This window comes from Bos javanicus, chromosome 18, assembly GCF_032452875.1.
Source record: "Bos javanicus breed banteng chromosome 18, ARS-OSU_banteng_1.0, whole genome shotgun sequence".
NCBI classification, from domain to species: domain Eukaryota; kingdom Metazoa; phylum Chordata; class Mammalia; order Artiodactyla; family Bovidae; genus Bos; species Bos javanicus.
In genome coordinates this window covers 1244545-1265338 of record NC_083885.1, presented here as the reverse complement: position 1 = coordinate 1265338, position 20794 = coordinate 1244545, and the positions used below count along the sequence as shown (strand labels likewise).

At 42.4% G+C, this 20794-nt stretch overlaps 1 protein-coding gene across 1 annotated transcript; it reads left to right on the top strand.

Moving 5' to 3' along the window:
• Positions 1-15814: 15814 nt before the first annotated feature.
• Positions 15815-20577, top strand: LOC133229924 (cytochrome b-c1 complex subunit Rieske, mitochondrial). Its single transcript, XM_061386670.1, has 2 exons — positions 15815-16104; positions 19757-20577. The coding sequence occupies exons 1-2, from the start codon at positions 15891-15893 to the stop codon at positions 20365-20367; spliced, it is 825 nt and encodes a 274-aa protein (XP_061242654.1). The 5' UTR covers positions 15815-15890; the 3' UTR covers positions 20368-20577.
• Positions 20578-20794: the final 217 nt, after the last annotated feature.

The window sequence follows — 20794 nt, the reverse complement described above, 5'->3', positions numbered from 1 at the left end:
CTGGTTCAGGATTGAGAAAGGAGTACGACAAGGCTGTTTATTGTCACCCTGTTTATTTAACTTATGTGCAGAGCACATCATTAGAAAAGGCATGCTGATGAGTTACAACCTTGAATCAAGATTGCCAGGAGAAAAATCAACAACCTCAGATATGTGGATGATACCACTCTAATGGCAGAAAGCGAAGAGGAACTAAAGAACCTCTTGATGAGGGTGAAGGATCAGAGTGAAAAAGCCAGGTTAAAACTAAATATTAAAAAAAAAATATTTTGGAGTTCTTGCAGGAGAAGATGAGTGAACATCCTTCTCCTGCACCATCTTTTCATTCATGAACGTTCAAGACTGGAAGTTTTTCTGCTCTCTTCAAGTTAGGACTTGGGCTCAGCCTCCATTTTTTCTCAGGAGGCAACAGCAGTGGTTCACGATGTTTGGCCTCAAAAGAAACGCAATAATCTGACTGAATCTCTACTGTGGGGGAGCCAGGTTAGGACATGGCGGCAGTGCCTCCTCTCCTCATGGGGGCGGGGGTGGCTTTCAGCTGTGGGGAAGGAGGCCACCTTCATGCAAACATGGGCACGATAAAAAACAGAAATGGCAGGCACCTAGCAGAAGCAGAAGATATTAAGAAGAGGTAGCAAGAATACATAGAAGAACTGTACAAAAAAGATCTTCACGACTCAGGTAACCACAATGGTGTGATCACTCACCTAGAGCCAGACATCCTGGAGTGTGAAGTCAAGTGGGTCTTAGGAAGCATCACTACGAACAGAGCTAGTGGAGATGATGGAATTCCAGTTGAGCTATTTCAAATCCTAAAAGATGATGCTGTTAAAGTATTGCACTCAATATGCTAACAAATTTGGAAAACTCAGCAGTGGCCACAGGACTGGAAAAGGTCAGTTTTCACTCCAATCCCAAAGAAAGGCAATGCCAAAGAATGTTCAAACTACCACACAACTGCACTCATCTCACACACTAGCAAAGTATTGCTCAAAATTCTCCAAGCCAGACTCCAACAGTACATGAACGGTGAACTTCTCAATGTCCAAGCTGGATTTAGAAAAGGCAGAGGGACCAGAGATCAAATTGCCAACATGTATTGGATCATCAAGAAAGCGAGAGAGTTCCAGGAAAACATCTACTTCTGCTTTATTGATTACGCCAAAGCCTTAGATTGTGTGGATCACAACAAACTGTGAAAAATTCTTAAAGAGATGGCAATGCCAGAGCACCTGACCTGCCTCCTGAGAAATCTGTATGCAGGTCAAGAAGCAACAGTTAGAACTGGACATGGAAAAACAGACTGGTTCCAAATCTGGAAAAGAGTACTTCAAGGCTGTATATTTAACTTCCATGCAGAGTACATCATATGAAATGCTGGGCTCGATGAAGTACAAGCTGGAATCAAGATTGCCAGGAGAAATATCAATAACCTCAGACACACATATGACACCACCCTTATGGCAGAAAGTGAAGAAGAACTAAAGAGCCTCTTGATGAAAGTGACAGTGAAAGGGAGAGTGAAAAAGTTGGCTTAAAACTCAACATTCAGAAAACTAAGATCATGGCATCCTGTCCCATCACTTCTTGGCAAATAGATGGGGAAACAATGAAAACAGTGTCAGAGTTTATTTTTTGGGGCTCCAAAATCACTGCAGATAGTGACTGCAGCCTTGAAATTAAAAGACGTTTGCTCCTTGGAGGAAAAACTATGACCAACCTGACAGCATATGAAAAAGCAGAGACATTACTTTGCCAACAAAAGTCCATCTAGTCAAAGCTATGGTTTCTCCAGTAGTTATGTATGGATGTGAGAATTGGACTATAAAGAAAGCTGAGCACTGAAGACTTGATGCTTTTGAACTATGGTGTTGGAGAAGACTCTTGAGTCTCCCTTGGGCTGCAAGGAGATCAAACCAGTCACTCCTAAAGGAAATCATTCATTCATATTCATTGGATATTCATTGGAAGGACTGAATGCTGAAGCTGAAACTCAACACTTTGGCCACCTGATGTGAAGATCTGACTCCTTGGAAAAGACCCTGATGTTGGGAAAGATTGAAGGCAGGAGGAGAAGGGGATGACTGAGGATGAGATGATTGGATGGTATCACCAACACAATGGACATGAGTTTGAGCAAACTCCAGGAGTTGGTGATGGACAGGGAAATCTGGCGTGCTACAGTCCATGGGGTCACAAAGAGTTGGACAAGACTTGGCAGTTGAACAACTGTTCAGTTGCTAAGTTATGTCTGACTCTTTGCAACCCCATAGACTGTAGCACATTAGGCGCTCTGTCCACTGTCTCCTGGAGTTTGCTCAAATTTATGTCCATCCTGAGATATATCTCTCCCTTTATATGGTTGAACTGAGTTATCTGTCTAAACCTTTGACCTGCTCCTGCCATTTTGGTACTCTCTTCCCCTAGTCCTGTTTTCTTTTCTCCATAGACTACACCACCATCTGGCATATCGTATATGTTTATTTGTTGTTTTTCTTCCTGCACTAGCATGTAAGGTCCTAAAAGACACATTTATTTATTTGTTCACTGCTTTATTGCCTAGAGTTGGCACACAACATTATCTAGCATATAGAAGCCACTGGAAAAAATCCTTCAAATGAATGAACGAAACTGTGCAATCAGAGTGTAAAAAGGGGGAGTATTTTGTGCCACTGCAGCAGCTCACCTGGCAAGAGATGGATGTGTGACTGATAGGGAAACTGATATGGTTTTCAACAAAGCCTGAAAATTAATCATACTTAATGAATGTGACTAATGTGTTAAAGGAATGAGCAATTAAAATATTACCACATCTGAACTTCTCCTCCCTGGCTAATTTCTTCTCCTCCCTAGGGTTACCATCTTTCAAAGATGTAGGGGCACAGAATTAAAGAAATGGATTTTATGGAACAGAAATGCATTTTAAATGGCTTAAATCGGGGACAGGCTGTGCAATTCTCTAGTGGCTGTCAGTCTTCATGTCTCAGTGCTCAAGTGAGAGATGTGGGCTGAGAGGAGAGGCTGAAACTGTCAGAGACTGGAGCTGGAAATGGGGAGCCAGGCATTTCCCAGGGTAATGGTGTGGAAACAGGAGACAGACAGGGAGCCCTGAAGCAGGGAGGCTGATTGCCTTACAATTAAGCACAAGGTGAGATGAAAGTGGCTGAGGAAGAACATCCCCCGAGGCAGGGCCAAAGGCATCTCAGCAGCTTTGCACCATCCAAGATCGGATACAGAGCTACTGTTATTATAAAGGCTTGAGGATGATCTTTGGAGGATCCTAGCACAGTCTCCTTAAAACACACTTCCCTCCCTGGCTCCAAACACACCCATTGCCCAGATGGAAGGGTCAAAATTGTAGAGAATAAAACTCACAGACTTGAGACTGGGAGAGCTAACTGCTTGTTGATAAACTACCACTACTGGCAATGGATCAGGTTTGTTTATGGGATTGTGTGAACCTGAGGCCCCAGACTCAGGGCCTCAGCAGAGACCTGTCAGACGTAACCGAACCAAGTGGGTAGGATGGCAAAGAACCCAGACCAACAATCAAGGACTTACCCAGACATTTCCTACTTGAGGATCCAGGCCCAATGTGGTTAGATCTTTCACTTTTTAGAGAAAAGACAAATGTGTGTATTAGTTACCTATTGTTGCTGTAAGAAATTACCACAAATTTAGTGGCTTAAAACAACCAAATTTATTATTTTATGTTCTGAAGGTCAAAAGTCTAAGTGGGTCTGCAGGCCTGTGTTACTTCTGGAGATTTTAGGAGAGAATCTGTTTCCTGGTCTTCTCCAGCTTCTAGAAGCTGCTCAGATTCCTTGGCTCCAGGCCCCATTCCCGCATCTTCGAAGTCAGCAGCATAATATCTTCTGCCCTCGCTGATCTCCTGCTTTTCTCTGGTAAGAACCCTGTGACTACACTGCTGTAGTTGTTCAGCTGCTCAGTCGTGTCCAGCTCTTTGAGACCCCATGGACTGCAGCATGCCAGGCCTCCCTGTCCTTCACTGTCTCCTGGCATTTCCTCAAATTCATGTCCCTCGAGTTGGTGATGACATCCAACATCTCATCCTCTGTTGCTGCATTCTCCTCCTGCCCTCAATCTTTCCCAGCATGAGGGTCTTTTCTAATGAGTCAGCTCTTTGCATCAGGTGGCCAAACATTCATTATGCTCTTGCTGTGTACCAAACACTAAGTACTTCATGTGCATTATTTCTTTTAATCCTCATAGCAATCTCATTTTTATTCCCCATTTTATAGCTGAGAAATTTGAAGCTCAGTGTTATTCAAAGTCATACAGTGATAGGGGTCAGAGCTAGTATGCAGACTAGGTTGTCTGCCCCCAGAGCCTATCAAGATGCTTTGTTCAAGGAAAGAGATGTGAAGCAGGAATGATAATAGCTTCTTCAGTTAAAAAACAAACAAGCAAATAAACAAAAACAACTCCCAAGTAGAATTCAGATTGGTTTACAGAGATTCAACTTCCCATATATCTGCCACTCATGGATTCCATCTTCTAGGAGAGGACAGATATTCAACCACAGATTTACCCTTCTTCCTGCTGCAACACTGGACTAGAATCCAGAACAAATAAATGGCCTTTATTTATCAATGATGTCTTTGGGCTAGTGATGTCATCAAAATGGCAACATGGGAGACCCAGTCTCTATTCCCCTCACACAGACCAGCAATTGCCTATTCATTGCAAAAAAATAAATCTCTGGGAGCTCTATATATGGACTATATAAGAAACTTTAGCCAGACAGTGGAACAAAAACTTGAGAAAAACCTCACAAGAAAAGAAGAAAGAAAGTTCCCTTTAACCTACATCAACCCAGCATTCAAGCCAGCACTGCTCAGTGACAAGAGGGGATGTCCTAGCCAGACAGAATTCTCCTCGCCAGGGGAGGATGAGCAGGGTGAACCACTGGCTTCCCCAGTTTTAAGAAGACACTGCACAAAGGTCCTGCTTCAGTTTTATCCCACTCAGACTGGCAAAGTAGAAAAACACAGAGATGGCCAAGAACAGAGAAGAAAAATAGGGGTGCCAGTTTCACACACAGCAGGAGTGATCACGGTTCACAGTGACTTGCTCTTCGGACAAGCCCTGCAGATTTCAGCAGCTTTTGCCTCACAGGTGTTCGTATTTGATGTTAGCTGCCTGAGACCCCTCCCCAGCTGGAGCCCAGGAATTGCACTGGCAGCCAGTCAAGGCCTCGAAGGCTGCACAAGTGCAAGATGCCAGCGCCGTGGTTGACCTCTACCACTGGGCATGTGCTTGGGGCTAGCCCCTCCAGCTGTGCATTGCCCATCAGTAACCTGATGCTCATCATCAGCCTCTCTGTAATACTCATGCCTAGAGGGAAATGGTGCAGCCAACGAAGACTGCTAACACACAGGGCCCTGGTAGCTGCCAGTGAGTCCATACTTGGCCTTCCTGCCTGCCTTGGGTTCCATCTCTGTGTGTGTGTCTGGAACTGGCTTTTGCCACCATGTAGGAAACTAAAGCTGGTTACTGCAGACAACTGTGTGCCTACCACTAGCTGTGGGCATCACCGTTGCCTGCCAAGGTACCTGGCTACCAGACCTGGAGAAGTCACTGAGGAAGATTCTCAACAGCCTTTGCAGCCACTGTGACTCCTACAGTGTCCACTAAGGACTACACAGTTGATGCCTTATGACCCCTCAGTCAAAGAGATAGCACACGCCCCCAGACCCAGTGTTGTCACGTGCCCCCACATTTTGTATCCTGTATCACTAGACCCGGTCACAGCATGACCCAGTGTACCCCACCCACAGATAAAAAAAGATCCTTCTTTACCGAGGAGCAAGCGTCTTTTAATTTCAAGGCTGCAGTCACCATCTGCAGTGATTTTGGAGCCCAATAAAATAAACTCTGTCACTGTTTCCACTGTTTCCCCGTCTATTTGCCATGAAATGATGGGACTGGATGCCATGATCCTAGTTTTCTGAATGCTGAGCTTTAAGCCAACTTTTTCACTCTCCTCTTTCACTTGCATCAAGAGGCTTTTTAGTTCCTCTTCACTTTCTGCCATAAGGGTGGTGTCATCTGCATATCTGAGGTTATTGATATTTCTCCCGGCAATCTTGATTCCAGCTTGTGCTTCATCCAGCCTGGCATTTAGCATGATGCAATCTGCAGATAAGTTAAATAAGCAGGGTGACCATATAGCCTTGACATGTTCCTTTCCGGATTTGGAACTGGTCTGTTGTTCCCTGTCCAGTTCTAACTGTTGCTTCTTGACCTGTATACAGATTTCTCAGGAGGCAGGTCAGGTGCTCTGGTATTGCCATCTCTTTCAGAATTTCCCACAGTTTATTGTGATCCACACAGTCAAAGGCTTTGGAATAGTCAGTAAAGCAGAAGTAGATGTATTTCTGGAACTCTCTTGCTTTTTTGATGACCCAACAGATGTTGGCAATTTGATCTCTGGTCCCTCTGCCTTTTCTAAATCCAGCTTGAACATAGAGAAGTTCACCGTTCATGTATTATTGGAGCCTGTATTGGAGAATTTTGAGCAATACTTTGCTAGTGTGTGAGATGAGTGCAGTTGTGTGGTAGTTTGAACATTCTTTGGCATTGCCTTTCTTTGGGATTGGAATGAAAACTGACTTTTTCCAGTCCTGTGGCCACTGCTGAGTTTTCCAAATTTGCTGGCATATTGAGTGCAATACCTTAACAGCATCATCTTTTAGGATTTGAAATAGCTCAACTGGAATTCCATCACCTCCACTAGCTTTGTTTGTAGTGATGCTTCCTAATGCCCATTTTACTTCACCTTCCAGTATATCTGGCTCTAGGTGAGTGATCACATCATCGTGGTTATCTGGGTCGTGAAGATCTTTTTTGTATAGTTGTTCTGTGTATTCTTGCTACCTCTTCTTAATATCTTCTGCTTCTGTTAGGTCCATACCATTTCTGTCCTTTATTGTGCCCACTTTTGCATGAAATGTTCCTTCGGTATCTCTAATTTTCTTGAAGAGATCTCTAGTCTTTCCCATTCTATTGTTTTACTCTATTTCTTTGCAATGATCTCTGAGGAAGGCTTTCTTATCTCTCCTTGATATTCTTTGGAACTCTGCATTCAAATGGGTATATCTTTCCCTTTCTCTTTTCTGCCTTTAGCTTCTCTTCTTTTCTTAGCCATTTGTAAGGCCTTCTCAGTCAACCATTTTGCCTTTTTGCATTTCTTGAGTGGTCTTGATCACTGCCTCCTATACAATGTCACAAACCTCTGTCCATAGTTCTTCAGGCACTGTCTATCAGATCTAGTCCCTTGAATCTATTTGTCACTTCCACTGTATAATTGGAAGAGATTTGATTTAGGCCATACCTGAATGGTCTAGTGGTTTCCCCTACTTTCTTCAATTTAAGTCTGAATTTGGTAATAAGGAGTTCATGGTCTGAGCCACAGTCCGCTCCCGGTTTTGTTTTTGCTGACTGTATAGAGCTTCTTCATCTTTGGCTGCAAAGAATATAATCAATCTGATTTCAGTATTGATCATCTGGTGATGTCCATGTGTAGAGTCGTCTCTTGTATTGCTGGAAGAGGTATTTGCTACGACCAGTGCGTTCTCTTGGCAAAACTCTGTTAGCCTTTGCCCTGCTTCATTTTGTACTCCAAGGCCAAATAGGCCTTTTACTCCAGGTATCTCTTGACTCCCTACTTCTTTTATTCTAAGGGATTCTTGCCCACGGTAGTACATATAATGGTCATCTGTGTTAAATCCACCCATTCCAGTCCATTTTAGTTCACTGATTTCTAAAATGTCGATGTTCACTCTTGCCATCTCCTGTTTGACCACTTCCAATTTACCCTGATTCATGAACCTAACATTCCAGGTTCCTATGCAATATTGCATCAGACTTTACTTCCAGCACCAGTCACATCCACAACTGGGTGTTGTTTTGCTTTGATTCTGTCTTTTCAATTTTTTTGGAGTTATTTCTCCACTGTTCTCCAGTAATATATTGAGCACCTTATGGCAGAAAGTGAAGAAGAACTAAAGAGCTTCTTGATGGAAGTGAGAGAAGAGAGTGAAAAAGTTGGCTTAAAGCTCAACATTCAGAAAACGAAGATCATGGCATCCAGTCCCATCAGTTCATGGCAAATAGATGGGGAAACAGTGGAAACAGTGGCTGACTTTATTTTTCTGTGCTCCAAAATCACTGCAGATGGTGATTGCAGCCATGAAATTAAAAGACGCTTACTCCTTGGAAGGAAAGTTATGACCAACCTAGACAGCATATTAAAAAGCAGAGACATTACTTTGTCAACAAAGGTCCATCTAGTTAAGGCTATGGTTTTTCCCGTAGTCATGTATGGATGTGAGAGTTGGACTATAAAGAAAGCTGAGCGCAGGAGAATTGATGCTTTTGAACTATGGTGTTGGAGAAGACTCTTGAGAGTCCTTTGGACTGCAAGGGAATCCAACCAGTCCATCCTAAAGTAAATCAGCCCTTAGTGTTCATTGGAAGGACTGCTGTTGAAGCTGAAACTCCAATATTTTGGCCACCTGATGCAAAGAGCTGACTCATTTGAAAAGACCCTGATGTTGGGAAAGATTGAAGGCAGGAGGGGAAGGGGACGACAGAGGATGAGATGGTTGGATGGCATCACCGACTCAATGGACATAAGTTTGCATAAACTCTGGGATTTGGTGATGGACAGGGAGGCCTGGTGTGCTGGGGTTCATGGTGTCACATAGAGTTGGACATGACTGAGCGACTGAACTGAACTGAACCAACCTGGGGAGTTCATCTTTCAGTGTCCTATCTTTTTGCCTTTTCATAGTGTTCATGGGGTTCTCCTGGCAAGAATACTGATGTGGCTTGCCATTCCCTTCTCCAGTGGACCACATTTTGTCAGAAGTCTCCACCATGACCTGTCCATCTTGGGTGGCCCTACACAGCATGTCTCATAGTTTCATTGAGTTAGACAAGGCTATGATCCAAGTGATTAGTTTGATTAGTTTTCTGTGATTGTGGTTTTCATTCTGCCTGCTCTCTGATGGGTAAGGATAAGAGGCTTATGGAAGCTACGTGATGGGAGAGACTGACTGTGGGGGAAACTGGGTCTTGTTCTGATGGGCAGGGCCATGCTTAATAAATCTTTAATCCAATTTTCCATGGTGGGCAGGGCTGTGTTCCCTCCCTGTTGTTTGACCCGAGACCAAACTATGGTGGAGGTAATGAAGATAGTGGTGACCTTCTTCAATAGGTCCTGTACTCTGCCACACACAGTGCCCCCGACCCTGCAGCAGGCCACTGCTGACCCACGCCTCCACTGGAGACTCCTGGACACTCACAGGCAAGTCTGGGTCAGTCTCTTGTTGGGTCACTGCTCCTTTCTCCTGGGTCCTGGTGCACACAAGGTTTTGTTTGTGACCCCCAAGAGTCTGTTTCCCAGTCCTGTGTAAGTTCTGTAATCAAAACCCACCGTCTTCCAAAGTCAAACTCCCTGGGGGTTCTCAGTTCCCTTTGCCAGATTCCCAGGTTTGGAAATCTGTTGTGGGTCCTAGAACTTTGTTAACAGTGTGAGAATTTATTTGGTATAATAGTTATGTAGTTTGCGGGTCATCTGTTCAGCAGCTCTGTGGTGGGGTCAATGGTGAACTCCTCCAAGAGGGCTTATGATGCATGCTGTGGGGCCCAGTCTGCTGCACCCAGCCCCTGCCCCTGTGGCAGGCCACTGCTAACCCGTACCTCTGTAGGAGACACTCAAACATTCAAAGGCAGCTCTGGCTCAGTCTCTGTTGGGTCTCTGGGTCCTGGTGTGCACAAGGTTTTGTTTGAGCCCTCTGAGCATTTCCGGCAGGTGTGAGGTTTGATTCTAAACGTGGTTTCACCCCTCCTGCCATCTTGCTGGGGCTTCTCCTTTGCCCTTGGATGTGGGGTATCTTTTTTTGGTGGGATCCAGCATTCTCCTGATGATGATTGTTCAGCAGTGAGTTGTAATTTTGGACTTCTCACAGGAGAAGATAAGCACACGTCCTTCTACTCCACCATCTTGTTTCACCCTGGCTTAAAACTCAGCATTCAAAACACTAAGATCATGGTATCCAGTCCCATCACTTCATGACAAATAGATGGGAAAACAATAGAAACAGTGAGAGACTTTATTTTTTGTGGCTCCAAAATCACTGCAGATGGTGACTGCAGCCTTGAAATTAAAAGACACTTGCTCCTTGGAAGCAAAGCTATGACCAACCTGACAGCATATGAAAAAGCAGAGACATTACTTTGCCAAGAAAGGTCCATCTAGTCAAACTATGTTTTTTCCAGTAGTCATGTATGGTTGTACGAATTGGATTATAAAGAAAGCTGAGTGCCAAAGAATTGATGCTTTTGAACTGTCGTGTTGGAGAAGACTCTTGAGAGTTCCTTGGGCTGCAAGGAGATCAAATCAGTCACTCCTAAAGGAAATCAGTCCTGAATATTCATTGGAATGACTGATGCTGAAGTTGAAGCTCCAATACTTTGGCCACCTAATGTGAAGAACTGACTCCTTGGAAAAGACCCTGATGCTGGGAAAAACTGAAGGCAGGAGGAGAAGGGGATGACAGAGGATGAGATGGTTGGATGGCGTCACCAACTTGATGGATATGAGTTTGAGCAAGCTCCAGGAGTTGGTAATGGACAGGAAAGCCTGGTGTGCTACAGTCCACAGGGTTGCAAAGAGTCAGGCATGACTGAGTGACTGAACTGATACTTATACCACAAAATAGACTTTAAACCAAAAATGGTAACAAGAGATAAAAAGGTCAAGAACATATAATAATCATACATATATATGTACACCACATCAGAAATACAATAATAGTAGAGAAATTCAATACCTCACTGTCAACAACGGATATATTGAAAAACAGTAAAACAACAAGGAGATGTTGGACTTGAGCCAAACTTTAGAACAAATGAACCTAACAGACATATATAGAACGTTCTATCCAGCAACAGAAGAATATACATTCTTCTCAAGGGCACATGGAACATTCTTCAGCTTAGATCATAGAAAGGTCACTAACAAGCCTTAGAAAATTTAAGAAGACTGAGTCTGAATTGAGAGCTGAGAAATAAACCCTTGCATATGCAATCAACTAGTATTTGACAAGGTGATTGAGAATACTAAATAAGGGAAAGGATCATGTCTTCAAAATATGGCGTTGGGAAAACTGGAAAACCACATGGAGTAAAATGAAATTGGATTCTCATCTTAGGTCACTCACAAAAATGAACTCAAACTGGGTTAAAGCTTAAATGTAGAAACAAAGCCTATAAAAGTCCTCAGAGAAAACATAGGGGAAAAGCTCCTTGATGTTGGCCTTGGGAAGAACTTTTTGGCTATGACATTGAAAGCACAAGCAACAAGAGCAAAATTAATGAGTGAGTCTATGTGAAACTGGGCTTCCCGGGTGGTTCAGTTGGTAAAAAATACACCTGCAACGCAGGAGACACAGGAGACACAAGTTCAATCCCTGGGTCAGGAAGATCCTCTGGAGGATGGCAACCCACTCCAGTATTCTTGCTTGGTGAATCCCATGAACAGAAGAACCTGGCAGTCTATAGTCCATATTGTCACAAAGAGTCAGACATGACTGAAGCGACTGAGCATGCACACATGTACTATCTGAAACTAAAAAGTTTTTGCAAAGCTGAAACACTATCAACAAAATGAGAAAGCAACCATCAAAACAGGAGAAAACATTTGCAAATCGTATATCTGATAGGGGATTAATATTCTAAGTATATAAAGAACTCATGCAACTCAATATAATCAAATAAACAATCCAAGTAAAAATGGGCAGAGATTCTCAATAGACATATTCTCAGAGAAGACACACAAATGGTCAATAGGTCCATGAAAATGTGTTCAACATCACTAATAAGCAGTAAACTGCAGGTTAAAACTACAGTGAGATGCCACCTCACAGAATGGCACATGCAGAGGATGTGCAGAAAAGGGGAAACCTGTGCACTATTAATGGGGATGTAAATTTGTGCAGCAACTTGGAAAACTTGTATGGAGATTCCACAATAAATAAAAAAGTAGAACTACAAAAAAATGATCCAATGATCCTACTTCTGGGTATGTATCAAAAAGAAACGAAAACAGTATCATGAAGAGATATGGGCATCCCCATGTTTATTGCAGTATTATTCACAGTAGCTAAAATATGGAAACAATCTAAGTGTCAATGGATAAATGAATAAAGATGTGGTACATATATACATATACACAATGGAATATTGTTCAGCCATGAGAAAAAAGGAACTCCTGCCATTTGGGACAACATGGATGAACCTTGAGGGTGTGATGTTCAGTGAAATAATTCAGATAAAGACAAGTACTGTATGATCTCACTTTGTGTGGAATCTAAAAAAGCAGAACTCATAAAAATAGAGTGGGGTTCATGGGGTTCAGCAGCTGATCATGGGGTTCTCAAGGCATGGTTACTGAAGTGGTTTGCCATTCCCTTCTCCAGTGGACCACATTTTGTCAGAACTCTCCACCATGATCCATCCATCTTGGGTGACCCTACACGGCATGGCTCATAGTTTCATTGAGTTAGACCAGGGGCTGGGAATTGATGGAAATGGAAAGATGTTGGTCAAGGGTAGAGACTTCTAGTTATAAGATGAACCATTCCTGGGGAAATAATGTACAGCATGATGATTATAGTTAATAATAGTGTGTTATATAACTAAGTTGCTAAGAGAGTAGATCTTAAATGTTCTTACCACAAAAAGATATGGTAATAATTATGTGAGATGACTTAGATTTTTAGCAGGCTATAGTGATAATCATGCTACATTCTATATGTATCAAATCAACAAGTTGTACTCTTTAAGCTTACACATTTTATATGTCAGTTATATCTCAATAAAACTGAAAAAAAAATGACGTCTTTGGGTAAGCCATTTGTCTTCTCTGAATCTCAGTTTCTTCAACTAGAAAATTTAAAGAGGATCTTCCCGAGGATCTTCCCGACCCAGGGATCGAACCTGGGTCTCTTGCATTGTAGGCAGACGCTTTACTGTCTGAGCCACCAGGATATATATAAATCCCTTTAATCTTCAAAGTAACACTTTGGGGGTAGATACGATTAATATCTGATTCCCAAGTGGCGCAGTGGTAAAGAATCTGCCTGCTAAACAGGGGACACGGGTTTCAATCCCTGGGTCAGGAAGATCTCCTGGAGAAGGAAATGGCAATGCACTCCAGTATTCTTGCCTGGGAAATCCCACGGACAGAGGAGCCTAGTGGGCATGGGGATGCAAAACAGTGGAACATGATGTTGTGACTAAACAACAACTCTCATTATTCTCTTTTTACAGAAGAAGAACTGAGGCATACACAAAGGTTGTACATAAATCATCTCAGGACAGAGCTTGTGAACGGCAGAACTAGGATTGAACCCTTAGAGTCTAGAAATCTCTAGAATCTAGAGAGTCTTCCTATTCTGCTCAACTTGTGAAGCTCTTTCCTTCCTTCACCATTCATCCTTCACTTACTCTTACCCACCTCAGGGGGTTGTTGTGATATTAAATGTTATTTCATGTAAAGTACTCTAACTGTACTAGCTGCTCTGGAAGGGTCTGCTTTGATCATTTGGGTTTTTGCTCATCTCAAAGAGTCAGACAGGACTGAGTGACTGAACTAAGTTGAACTGTAGAGAAACTTCATTGGTTCACACATGCATCACCATCACACTTCTTGCCAAGCCTGTGGACTGCCTGTATTAATAATTACTTGATATTTAAATTGGGCTTCACAGCTAGTGCAATGGTAAAGAATCTGCCTGCCAATGCAGGAGCTGCAAGAGATGCAGGTTAGATCCCTGGGTCAGAAAGATCCCCTGAAGTAGGAAATGGAAACGCACACCAGTATTCTTGCCTGGAAAATTCCATGGATGGAGGAGCCTAGCAGGCTACAGTCCACTGAGTCGCAAAGAACTGGACACAATTAAGCATGCACAAAGCCAATTATTTAAATTAATTAACTTTTCACTGAATAAATGTAATCTCATTACAGTCATTGGAAAATCAGTATTGTTACAAAATGTGTACCATGAAAATAAACTATTATTAAGTCCTCTCTAGATTCAACTACCTAAAGGCTTTGAATTTAAGGCCTATTTTGTTAAAGGGAGATTAGTAAATCTTGAGAAGAATTAAAGATTAACACCAAACTGGTGCTTTCTCATTGGTATAATCAGAAGAATTTAAAGAGGAGTAAAAAAGAAGTAACATTTTCACCATCTGATAGAAAGTGATTTAGGGATTTATCTCTGCATCCCCTGAAATCAACCTTAGGGAAACCGTGACAATAGCTAAGAGCATAGGCTCAGAAGACAGACTCCCCCCACCTCACAATTTGCTGGCTATCTTGTCTTGCGAACATAATTCCTCTAACCCTCACTTTCTTCATTGGTAAAACAGTACTTATAAAGATGTTGATTATAAATGAAAGAATGAAGGTAAAGCACAAAATCTAATACATAGTAAATGCTTAATAAACATAAGCCACCACCATCACCATTATTATTAAGCTTTGCACATAAGTTTCTGGACTTTTAAAAATGTTTTAAAGTTTTTAGTTGCATAAAAATAATATTCATTATAGTAAACACATAGTGATTACTACTACAGGTTCTTCTCTGGGTTTTATATGTATGCTAGCCGCTCGTTTAGCCGCTCATTCATGACCGATCCTTTGTGACCCTATAGACAGTAGCCCACCAGGCTCCTCTGTCTACGGAATTCCAGGCAAGAATACTGGAGTGGGTATTCCCTCCTCCAGGGGATATTTCTGATGCAGGGATCGGACCCAGGTTTCCTGCATTACAGGTAGATTCTTCACTGTCTGAGCCACCAGGGAAGCTCTTTATATATATATAATATATATATATAAATGTATATAAAATATATAAATATATATATATATATATGCCCAACCATATTTTACATATATAAACATTTTACCTACGTTAAGAATTATTATTATCCCAATTTAAACTATTATGATAATTTATTCTTATCCCTCGTTCCCCACAGATGAGGTTTTTGCCCGAACGGGGGCAAAATCGGCCCCTGTGACATTTCTGGTGGCCTCCTTTGCCGCCTTTCTTGGGGCAAATACCAGAGGCAGACACTCAAGCCACTAGACATCAGTTCAGTTCAGTTCAGTCGCTCAGTCGTGTCCAACTCTTTGCAACCCCATGAATCGCAGCACGCCAGGCCTCCCTGTCCATCACCAACTCCCGGAGTTCACTCAGACTCACATCCATCGAGTCAGTGATGCCATCCAGCCATCTCATCCTCTGTCGTCCCCTTCTCCTCCTGCCCCCAATCCCTCCCAGCAAGTCTTTTCCAATGAGTCAACTCTTCGCATGAGGTGGCCCAAGTACCGGAGTTTCAGCTTTAGCATCATTCCTTCCAAAGAAATCCCAGGGCTGATCTCTTTCAGAATGGACTGGTTGGATCTCCTTGCAGTCCAAGGGACTCTCAAGAGTCTTCTCCAACACCGCAGTTCAAAAGCATCAATTCTTCGGTGCTCAGCTTTCTTCACAGTCCAACTCTCACATCCATACATGACCACAGGAAAAACCATAGCTTTGACTATACGGACCTTTGTTGGTAATCAGGCGCTAACAAATGAGATCACTCCTCATCCTGCGCTCGGGCCCTCGCCCCGCCCTCGACGCCGCGGCTTTCCGTGCTGGCCCCGCCCCTTGTGGAGGCGGGGCTTCCCCTCAGCTGGCGCGCTGACGTCACGATCCCGCGCCCTCGTCGCCCGTTCGCGCCTGCGCTGCGGCCGGAAGGTCGTCCCTGTGACCGGCTTGGATTTTGGAGCTGCTGTCGCCATGTTGTCGGTTGCCGCCCGCTCGGGCCCATTCGCGCCCGTCCTATCGGCTACGTCCCGCGGGGTGGCGGGCGCGCTGCGGCCCCTGGTACAGGCCGCGGTGCCCGCCACCTCGGAGTCGCCTGTGCTGGACTTGAAGCGCTCCGTCCTGTGCCGGGAGTCGCTCAGAGGCCAGGCCGCGGGCCGGCCTTTGGTCGCTTCCGTGAGCCTCAATGGTGAGCCGGGCTGAAGGGTGCCTCTTGTCTTGCTCCTTCCGGCCCTGGACTCAGGGAGCAGTCGAGAACGGCAGGGGGCTGCGGGTAATGAACAGAGCCCTGGTTGGGAATGGCATGGCCTGCGGGCCTGGTTGACCTTGGTTAGGCCTCTGCGCCTCCCAGGCCTCTGTAATAGTGAAAGATTTGAAAGACTGATTTAGCCATAGGCTCTCACCAAGAGTATATTTTACGCCTCTTGTCAGCAGATCCTAGTTAATCTTTGGTGCCTTGTTCTGTTTTTATGCACTGTTTGGAGATCCTTAATTGGCAGCTTGTGAGCCAGGTACCTGTAGTCGACCTTTACCTGCATAGTTGTTAAAAACGGACCATCTTTGGCGCCTCTTGAAATGTTGAATGTTGGCAGTGCTGGGCTCTGGTTTCCATTATCGTGTGTACTTGGTTGCACCCTTCACTGAAGCAAGTGCTTCTCCAGTTCATCACAGTCCTCATCAGGCCTGCTTCATTCTTTGTTACTTGCCTGGTCCCATTGACCTTGGCGCTACACCAAGTTGTCCCCCACCCTCTTAACTCGGCCTGCATTCATCCTTTATCTTTACTCTAAACGCCCCTCCCAGTCTTCCACATTTCCAAGTTTTACCTATCCTCTCAGTTCAGGATCAGGTTAGTAAAATCTTATGTTGCTGATTCCTTTATGTTTTATAGCACATAACACTTTCTATTCTGTATTGGATTTATTGAGGATTCCTCTGACCTTGAGCTTCAAGGTATAGAGAGTATCCTTTATTTTTCTATCTTCCACAACTTCAGATTTTGCGTGTAGTTGGTGCAGAGTATTTGTGAGTGAATTAAGTGGCAGTTTTTCTTAGTGTGCCCCCCGGTTTTAGAGAAATTGCCCAAGCCGGTAATTTGGACCCAAATGAGAAACAATTAGGGAGGAGAAAATTTCAGTAACAAAGATGAAAAATATCTTGGAGTTGGTCATATGGCTAAAGAGTTTCTTCTAAAAATCACGGGCTTACCTGACTTTTCCAAGAAGTGGTAGAGGTATAAGGCAAACGTGTTCTCTGTAATCGTGACTTCAGCTTGAAGCTTAAGTTCACGTTAAAATTTTCTGTATAGATGGTTTGTGGAAAGATGGTTAATAGAGGGTATGGTAAGGGGCAGTTGAGGCAGAAGAAGATCCCTGAACTGGGATACATTAGAGCTCACTTTTGGAGAAGGAAATGGCAGCCCACTCCAGTGTTCTTGCCTGGAGAATCCCAGGGACGGGGGAGCCTGGTGGGCTGCCGTCTGTGGGGTCGCACAGAGCCGGACACGACTGAAGCGACTTAGCAGCAGCAGCAGAGCTCACTTTAAAACAAAACTGTTTTGTTATAATGCCTTAATTTTTCTCCATTTCTAGATGATGTTTCTATAAGTATTTATTTTGTTTTCATTTAGAGCTAAATATAGTTAACGTCTTTGCTACTAAAAGTCACACCTAATAGAATTCATGTGAATTATTTAGAGAATGATTTTTACAATATATAGCACTTTTAATTTCCCAAAGTGTTCTTAATGATGGAGTTCAATATAAAGTGTAACCTACTAATAAAATGTGAGTAGACAACTGGATTTCTTTTGCTACCAAATCTCTGGATGATAATGTCAAAGTCATTCTCTTTAGTATTCTCTGCATTTCCCTGTGTGGAAGGATTGTAGACAGGGCTTTTAAGTATGAACTTGGGTTTCTTTATCTTTTAGGTATGCTATGCATCTCTTTCCTGTGTAATCCCAGACAGTCCTAGGGGAAAGTCAGTCACACTTAAGTAGGGTAGTATGTGGTATAATGTCACTTTGCTATAGTTGTGAGTATCCAGTAGTCACTACCTGTGTCCTTGTCCCCTCCAAAAAATGTTGAGTGAGTTAGAAAAGTACATAGATAGGTTTCTCCATTGTTTTTGACTACTTATGGCTTCCATTAAATTACTGACCATGTGAAACATATTCCTTACTGTCATGTTTGACTGCTCAAGGCAGTATGTTAGGTGAGACAGCCTAGTAGGTCCAGTAGAATTGCAGCTTATGTGACAATGCTTTTTATAAGTTCATGTTTCTTTTGGAAACATTTTCTAAAACTGAGGAGTTTTTAGTGTCTCCTTTTCTAAAAAGCAGATCCGTGTTGTAGATTTTTTTAAACGAATATGCACTTTGCAAAGAGATTACTTTCTGAAACATACTTAAAGGTGATACTGTAAGTTAATTTTTTGTCAGACATTAAAAAATGGTATGGGACAGGACATACCTGTTGTTTGAAAAAGTAAACTGTTGCATCCGTAATACAATAAGAACCTCCAACTTTTGAACTTTCAAAGATTCGAACATGTGTTCCATCAGCGTCAGGCGTGAGTGAAATTGCAGCTTGCCCTTTGTCTCCTCTATTTCTGACTGTTCTTCAGCTCTACCATCTCCCACCTCCTCTCCCTTCTCCAGTGGGCACCTCTTGCCTGTTTCTTTGATGCCAGCCCCTGTTTGCCACCTGTTGTACTTCTGTACTTTTCAAGATTAAAAATATATTTTATTTTTTGTGTTTGTTTTTTATGTATTATTTGTGTAAAAAGTATTGTAAACCTGTTACAGTACAGTACTGTGTAGTTGATTGTGTTAGTTGGGTACCTAGGCTAACTCTGTTGGACTTAGGAACAAATTGAACTCACAAATGCACTCTCAGAACAGAATTCATTTGTATATGGGGGACTTACTGTACTGCATAAACAGTAATTATTTGGTTATTTAATGTTCATTTGATATTAACATTGGCCTATTTATGGCCTGGAGTAAAGTGTCCCAGTTGAGAGATCCACAGCAGTTAAAAAAAATAGTAATACCCGACTCTTATAGATGTTACTGCCCTTCACTGATGTTAAATATGAAAAAAATTGCTCTTTTTTTATTATACTGAATTGAAATAATTGGTTCTTTTGGAGATTTCATTTGATTTTGATAGTTACATAGTCTGATAAGGGTGTCTTTTCTGCCCATTAGTGGTTTCACTTGAATTTTTACCCCAAAATCTAAAATAGAAATCTAAGTTTTCTGCTACTACATTTATACTGTTTACAGAATGTTTATTATCTTAACAGTTCTTAAGTTATGAATTTTTAGAAGTTCGGAGACCAGGTAGTTAGGAATATAAAGTTAGACATTTGGGTTAATAAGATGTTCATATCAGTTTAATGAATGGACTAGATGAGTTTTAGGGTGTCTTCTAATCCAGAAAATATGGATGATATTTAGCATAGTTTCACAGTATATCTTGGGTTGAATTTTTGGAGAGTTAAAATATTGCTGTTTGCAGTACTGTTTAACTTTTTTTAACCTGATGCACTGAATTGTTACAAATTCTGAATCAGCAGTGTTCTATCAGGTGGAGTCAATTATACATATTATGAGTTCATACCAATATGATAGGTAGTGGTTGAGTTAATTTTGTTTTCAGTATTTTATTTGCTGGCACTGCCACTTGGCCATTTCTGAGACCAGTGAGTGCTGTATTTCACGTTTTAATAATTTTGTTTTTGCTTATGAATTCATAAGGGCCCATTCCCTGATGTATGCCTCTTTCAGGGTCCTCATCTAATTGTGTTTTTTTAACCTTCTGTTTATCTTGCAGTCCCTGCTTCTGTTCGTTATTCCCATACAGACATCAAAGTGCCTGACTTCTCTGACTATCGTCGCCCTGAAGTGTTAGATAGTACAAAGTCTTCGAAAGAGAGCAGTGAGGCTCGGAAAGGTTTCTCCTATTTGGTGACTGCAACAACTACTGTGGGTGTTGCATATGCCGCCAAGAATGTTGTCTCTCAGTTTGTTTCCAGCATGAGTGCTTCTGCCGATGTGTTGGCCATGTCGAAAATTGAAATCAAGTTATCCGATATTCCAGAGGGGAAGAACATGGCTTTCAAATGGAGAGGCAAGCCCCTGTTCGTGCGCCATCGAACCAAGAAGGAAATTGACCAGGAAGCTGCAGTTGAAGTGTCCCAGTTGAGGGACCCACAGCATGACTTAGAACGAGTAAAGAAACCTGAGTGGGTTATCTTGATAGGTGTTTGCACTCATCTTGGTTGTGTACCCATTGCAAATGCAGGAGATTTTGGTGGTTATTACTGCCCTTGCCATGGGTCACACTATGATGCGTCTGGCAGGATCAGGAAGGGGCCTGCACCTCTCAACCTTGAAGTTCCCTCATATGAGTTCACCAGCGATGATATGGTGATTGTTGGTTAGACACCTGGACTCGAGTTACAGGCTTCTTTCAGTCTTCATGTCACCTCAGAAGAGTTACTTGAGAACAAGCCTTCTGTGCTTTGAATTAGTTGATTTGAAATATTTAAGAATTGCTAATAATGTGTTTGCAAACATGTAAATTGAATTTAATGTTGAATACTTTCAAGCATTCACCTAAAAAAGCCCCCATTAAACATTGTTATGCTCAAAGGGTGCAGTGTCTTTGATAGTTAATTCTAATTAAAAATTGTAGATGAGTGTATAAAATATTTGTGAAATCTGTAGTTGACTTTCTTAATTATTTACCTTCAGTTAATTCTAATTAAAAATTGTAGATGAGTGTATAAAATATTTGTGAAATCTGTAGTTGACTTTCTTAATTATTTACCTTCTTCTGTGAGGGACAGAGATTCTACAGAACTCATTG

What these genes read in the sequence shown, in the direction of transcription:
- LOC133229924 (XM_061386670.1), top strand. Translation starts at nt 15,891, where the DNA reads ATGTTGTCGGTTGCCGCCCGCTCGGGCCCATTCGCGCCCGTCCTATCG. An exon ending in CGCTTCCGTGAGCCTCAATG is followed by an intron (nt 16,105 to 19,756) that starts GTGAGCCGGGCT and finishes TTTATCTTGCAG; the next exon opens with TCCCTGCTTCTGTTCGTTAT.